Source organism: Sceloporus occidentalis, unplaced genomic scaffold (assembly GCF_023333645.1).
Source record: "Sceloporus occidentalis isolate IW3139 unplaced genomic scaffold, rSceOcc1.0.p SCAF_1, whole genome shotgun sequence".
NCBI lineage: Eukaryota > Metazoa > Chordata > Lepidosauria > Squamata > Phrynosomatidae > Sceloporus > Sceloporus occidentalis.
In genome coordinates, this window is record NW_028316981.1 from 26,847,745 (window position 1) to 26,854,473 (window position 6,729).

At 42.4% G+C, this 6,729-nt stretch overlaps 1 protein-coding gene across 1 annotated transcript in view; it reads right to left on the reverse strand.

Moving 5' to 3' along the window:
• The window catches only part of LOC149321275 (peroxisomal acyl-coenzyme A oxidase 2-like), a 28,780-nt gene extending 26,552 nt beyond the window's left edge, over positions 1-2,228 (reverse strand). Inside the window, exon 1 of the mRNA XM_089494159.1 lies at positions 2,069-2,228. Coding sequence (XP_089350285.1) covers positions 2,069-2,228 — 160 coding nt within the window. The remainder of the gene's footprint in view (positions 1-2,068) is intronic.
• Positions 2,229-6,729: the final 4,501 nt, after the last annotated feature.

The window sequence follows — 6,729 nt, forward strand, 5'->3', positions numbered from 1 at the left end:
AATAAGTTAGGTAAACTACGCAGTTTATTGAGGTTGATTTAACAAACATGCAGCAAACAAGGATCAAGCAGGTTAATGTTAAGGTTATGGGAGTCTTCAAGCCAAATACTTAGTGTGCTCCTTAATCTAAAAGAAGTGGGTTCTGCAAGCTTGGGAATCTTCCATGATCCCTCAGACCTTCTTTGGTTTTCTACCCTCATCAAGAATTGCAGGTAACCCTTAATGTCCCCTCTCCAAAAGTTTCCACCTGCATTGCTCTGTCAATGCCATTGACCCCTTGGCCAAATAGTCAAACAGAGGTGAACAATAATTATTGAGGAGACAATTTATTAAACAGAACAAGCTGACTCAAAGAATGGTAAACTCTTGTGGCTATTGTTCACTGTTCCTTATATCTTAGATTTTAACAAGTCTCCACAGATATAAATAGGAGGCCAGGTGTTGTTCCCTGCCCTCTGAGTCTCCTAGTCTAAGCCCTTCACTCACAGCCATCAAGGGCACTTCTACACTGTAGAAATAATGTAGTTTGATACCACTTTGACTGCCATGGCTCCATCCTACAGAATGCTGGGATTTATAGTTTTGTGAGGCACCAGAGCTCTCTGACAGGGAAAGATAAAGGCTATAAAACAACAAATCCCAGGATTCCATAAGATGGAGCTACAGCACTTAAAGTGACACCATTATTTCTACCATGTAGATGCACCCCTTGAGTCTATGGCCATGATCCCAACTTTCCCCAGTCAGACAGTCAGCAGCCAACATACGGCAATGGTCTTCTTTACTCACTTGCTCACCCCTCCCTGCTCACACACCTGAGGCTCTTCCTCTGCAACACAACCTACACAAACTGCCCAACAATCAACCATCCCAGCTTCCTATTGAGTCAAACCACTGGTCTGTCCAGCTCAGAGCTGGGGAGTTTGTAGCTTTCCCAGGTGGACCAGACATCCTCCTTTTCCAGGACATGTTCTACATTTCAACTTTCTGTCCAGGAGGAATTTCAAAATGGCTTCCATTTTCAGCACAAGTAAGAAGCATGAGTTTATATTTAGCTTTCATTTTGCAATGCTCTCAATTTTTCTTGAATGTCCCACATTTGGAGGGGCCTTGTCCTCCTTTGTGGTTATGGCATCTGGTCACCCTGATCTCTCCAAGCTATCAGTCCTAGCTAGTCTGGCCAGTGGTGAAGCATCATGGGAATAGTAGTTGATCTGGAGGACCAAGGTTCCCCATCCATGGTCTCACTTTTTAATGTTGCTTGCAGTGATGAGGGGTAGCCTCCCAAGGGTTTCCCAGGGCTGCCTGCAGATGTGCCCAGAGAACAGAAAGAACAAAAACAGTGCAGGACACAGAAATTCTTCCTTTGACAATAAATGTTTCTGTCCAAGGAGCTTATCGCTTGGCTTATTAAACTGGCTCAATTCTATCCAGTTTAAGGCTTAATTCGGGCAGCATCCTGATCTTATCACAAACTTTTTTACTGCTGAATTTGCCGCTCAAATACATCCTGGGTCCACCTTCACTTGCAGAACCGCTCTGGTGGCCATTTTCTTAAATCAGAAAACTCCTGGATCCAAAAAGAGCTGGGAGGAGCAGCTCTGCAAGCAGGGATGGACTCAGGTTGTATTTAGGCAGCAAATTTTGTGGTTAAAAGCTTGTGATAAGATCAGGATGTTGCCCGAATTAAGCCTTAAACCAGGTAGAAGTAAGACAGTTTAATAAGCCAAGCTATAAGCTCCTATGACTCTCTTTTTCTTCTGACCCAGATGTGGAAACACCACACATTTGGTGGATTTTTTTTTCTCCTTAATGAAAAGGGCCAGACGTTCCTCCCTTTTAAAACTCTCTCATAAACTGAGTTCTGCCCATGTTCTGATATCTGGCATGACTTCTAATTTTTAGTTCTTGGCTTTAATGCTGCAGCCAAACATCATAGCAATGATGAAACTCTTCCTTTCCCTCTCTGTATGCAGCAACATTATGGAGAAGACATCAAGAGTCAGATAACAGAGAATCATCAGACAAGCAAGCCATGGCATGAGTTCTTCCAAAGTGGTTTACTCACCAACTGACCTCCGGATCTTGGTGTACTCAGCACCTCCATCCAGTATATTGGTAAGCCGTTCTACATTGAATGAGGGATTTTGCCTTTCTGCAGCCAGGTCAGGGTTCACATGCTGTCCAGTGAAATTTGGTGAAATTGTATTTACATTCCACATTGCCATTGTGAATGTTGAAGGAGCACTGAAGTCACAGCACAATCAGTTATCTGAGGGTCTTCTGAGGCCTAATATTGAAGATGTTTTTCGTTATAGATAATTTGTCTGTGGATCTTAATCTTTTTTAAGTTTGTTCAAGGTAGGAAACGATGTTGATACAATCATAGAATCATAGCATTGAAAGGGGCCCTATAGGTCATCAGGTCCAACTCTTTGCCCAATGCAGGATCTCTAGTGAGCTAGAGCATTCCCAGTAAGTAACTGTCCAGCCTCCTTCTGAAAACATCCAGAGGAGACCCCATAAGCAATCTAGGCAACTGATTCCATTGCCAAATTGCTTTTACTGTCAAGAAGTTCCTTCTAATGTTCAACCAACAGCCACCTTCCTGTAACTTAAAGCTATTAGACCTAGTTCCACCCTCTGAGGCAAGAGAGTCTTAGGTGTAGGGTTAGCTGTGTAAGCATTAAGGTCACTAACCAGTAAGAGTACTAAGAGATAATAGGGCTGTTTTTGGAGAGAGTTCCATTTTCCTACCTGAAATCTTTGGCCAGAATATTTTAGACTACATGCAGTACAGTATCTTAACACTTTTCAGGTTGGGCGAAATGACCTCTAACACTTCATTTGCAATCCTAGATGACACTAATCTGTTGGCATGCTGTTCCTCACAATTAATGCACCATTTCACAGAATTGCTTGTAATTTGTGGGTGTCTATGAATGGATGTGTAAATATGATCCCTGAAAACACAATTAATTGTACTGTGTGTATACTCAACTCTAGGTCAACATCATGTATAAGTGGAGAGCAAATTTTGGGGTTCAAATTGTGGTGTTTGGTATGACCCGTAGATAAGTTAAAGATAAAATTTAGGAGCACAAACACATAATCTAAATGATGAAGTAAAGGAAAACAGTGGCAAAAATAGTTTTTTGTGGGTTTTTTGGGCTATGTGGCCATGTTTTAGAAGAGTTTATTCCTGACGTTTCACCAGCGTCTGTGGCTGGCATCTTCAGAGAATGCTGACCTGAAAGAGAGTAGGTACGTATATACTGTGTGACCCTGGGTCTGGAGGAATGATTCCCATGTTAATCTGTATATTGTTCTGTTGTTGATGGCTGGGCCTCAGGGTGGGAGGATATGCAAAGGAGGATTAATGTCTGCTAAAAAACTTACAAAATTCCAGCAGGCATGTTCATTCTCATACTAAAGGCTGGAAAGATGAGAGAATAGAGGGAGATCAGTTCTTCCAGGATAGATTAGACTTTTATCTTTCTCCAAGGAATGGTTTCATTTTAAATTAGAGTTAAAGTACAGTACTTACACTGACCTGTGGCTAAATCAACAGTTTTTTTGGGTCATTTTTTTGACTGAAATTTCTTGATGTATACATTTCAAACTGGCTTCCGGGCGGGCTATGGAGTTGAGACCGCCATGGTCGCCTTAGTTGATGATCTCCGTCTGGGCATGGACAGGGGGAGCGTGTCCCTGTTAGTGCTCTTGGACATCTCAGCAGCCTTCGATACCATTGACCATGGTATCCTTCTGGGACGCCTGAGGGAGTTGGGAATTGGGGGCACTGCTTTGCAGTGGTTCCGTTCCTACCTCTCGGGTAGGTCCCAGATGGTGGAGCTGGGGGACTGTCGCTCTGACAGGAGGGCCCTGACATCTGGTGTCCCTCAGGGAGTGATTTTGTCCCCTATGCTATTCAACATTTACATGAAGCCGCTGGGAGAGATCATCCGGAGACATGGGGCGCGGTGTTATCAGTATGCTGATGACACCCAGATAATTTTCTCTATGTCTCCGACTGATGCAGTAACTAAGGATGGCATCTCTCCTCTAGATGCCTGCTTGGCGTCAGTAATGGGCTGGATGAGGGAGAACAAACTCAGTGTGAATCCAGGGAAAACGGAAGTACTGGTGATAGGCTCCCCGGTTTCTGGTGGTGAGATCTGTCACCCGGCCCTGAACGGGGTCACGCTCCCCCTGAAGGACTCGGTGCGCAGCTTGGGAGTACTCCTCGATTCGTCGCTCCAGCTGACTTCTCAGGTGGATGCGACGGTCAGGAGTGCCTGTTATCAGCTTCGGCTGATACGCCAGCTGCGTCCCTACCTGGACCGAAAGGACCTAGAATCTGTTGTACATGCTTTGGTAACCTCTCGATTGGATTTCTGCAACGCGCTCTACATGGGGCAACCCTTGTACCAAACTCGGAAGCTGCAATTGGTGCAGAATATGGCAGCCAGATTGGTCGCTGGTAGCTCCAGGTCGGACCATATAACACCTATTTTAAAAGACCTTCACTGGCTGCCTATTCGCTTCCGAGCTCAATACAAGGTGTTGGTTTTGACCTATAAAGCCCTAAATGGCTTGGGCCCAGGGTACTTGGAGGACCGCCTCTCCCCATATAATCCACCGCGCACTCTCAGAACATCCGGGACTAAATTGTTGGAGGTCCCTAGGTCTAATCTTACTCGGACCTCACAGAGGGCTTTTACTACTGCTGCCCCTTTACTTTGGAATAAGTTCCCTGCAGAGCTTCGCTCCGCCGCCTCATTAGCTGTTTTCAAAAAACAGCTGAAAACATATCTATTCCGGCTGGCCTTCCCACCTTAATTTGTTTGTCTATCTTTCCTGCCCCCTTTTTTCCCTTCTGACCCTGGATCGATGGAACTTTTTGCATTTTTCTTCTGCCCCTGATATATATATTTCTTATTTTATTGTTTCCTGTTCCTGTTTTTGTAGTAATGGTTTTAATTGTTTATTAAATTTTTAACTTGTATTGTAATGTTTTTATAATCTTGTAAGCCGCCCTGATCATTTCTATGGAAGGGCGGGGTAGAAATAAAATTTATTATTATTATTATTATTATTATTATTATTATTATTATTATTATTACATGAGTATATATAGTAAATCATGTATTTCTAACCATTTATATTCACATGTTCATTGTTTATTATCTTTTTTTTAGCTCATTACAACAAATTTCATCTTTTTTGTTAATAAATAATTATCAGTTATATCTTTTGCCAAGTTATAATTATAAAATGTTCTATTTTGATGCCTTGCAATTTCATTCCAAAGAAATTAATGATGCAGTGCTGAGGTATCATCATTGCTTTGCATCCTAAACTCTATAGTTTGACATAATAATTAATAATAATTTGTTTTATTTATATACCACTATTCCAAAGATCATAGCAGTGAACAGCAAGTAAGCTAATTAGCAAGTAAGCTAATTTGCCCCCAACAGTCTGGGTACTCATTTTAGCAACCTCGGAAGGATGCAAGCCTGAGTCGAGCTTGGGCCCTTTTGCTGGTCTTGAACTCGCAACCTTGTGGTTTTGAGTGAATGGCTGCAGTACAGGCATTTAACCACTGCGCCACCAGACATAAATTTCACAGGCGTCATTGTCATAGTGCCTGAGACAGATGCTACAAGAAGACAGCTGATGGCCATATGTCAAACCTGCTCATAACATCCACCCAATTTTCTTTTCATTCCAAATTACTGATGAAAGTTACCTACAGTACTGCACGAAATAAGAAGATTAGGAATGGGTAGGGCAAGTATAAAAGAACTAGAGAAGATCTTGAAAAGTAAAGGTATACAACTGAGTATTAATTGTCCAAGGCAGCCATAGTATTCCCCATCACCATTACGGAGGTGAGAACTGGACAGTAAAGAAAGCAGACAGAAAGAAAAATAAACTCATTTGAGATATGATGCTGGAAGAGAGTGCTGAGGGTACCATGGGCAGCTAAAACAAACAAACAAAACAAAACAAATGGGCCCTTGAAGAGATCAAACTTGAAATCTCCTTGGAGGCAAAGATGATCAAATTGTTGTACTTTGGCCACAACAAGAGAAGGCACAGAATACGTGAAAAGACAATATTGTTAGGGAACATGGAGGGAGGCAGGAAGAGAGGAAGACTGCATACCAGATGGATATACTCAATCAGGGAGGACATGGGCATGAGTTTGTAGGACCTAAGTAGAGCAGTGGAGGACAAGGGATCTTGGAGATGTCTCATCCGCATGAATCACAGTCAACTTGAAGGCCGTTAACAACAACAACAACAGGACTGCAGATAAAATATTCTGAAAAGAAAATGCTAGCTATATATTTTTTATTTTTTTTATATGTTTTATTTATATACCGCTATTCCAAAGATCATAGCAGTGAACAGCAAGTAAGCTAATTAGCAAGTAAGCTAATTTGCCCCCAACAGTCTGGGTACTCATTTTAGCAACCTCGGAAGGATGCAAGCCTGAGTTGAGCTTGGGCCCTTTTGCTGGTCTTGAACTCGCAACCTTGTGGTCTTGAGTGAATGGCTGCAGTACAGGCATTTAACCACTGCGCCACCAAGTATGAACTACAGAGGATCGGCATTAGGAATGAGCTAATTTTGTTGTTATTTAGGGTGGTGAGAGCATAACAACAACAATAATTGGTAGCAGTGGTAGTTCCAAAAGGATCTCTTCAAATTGATGGA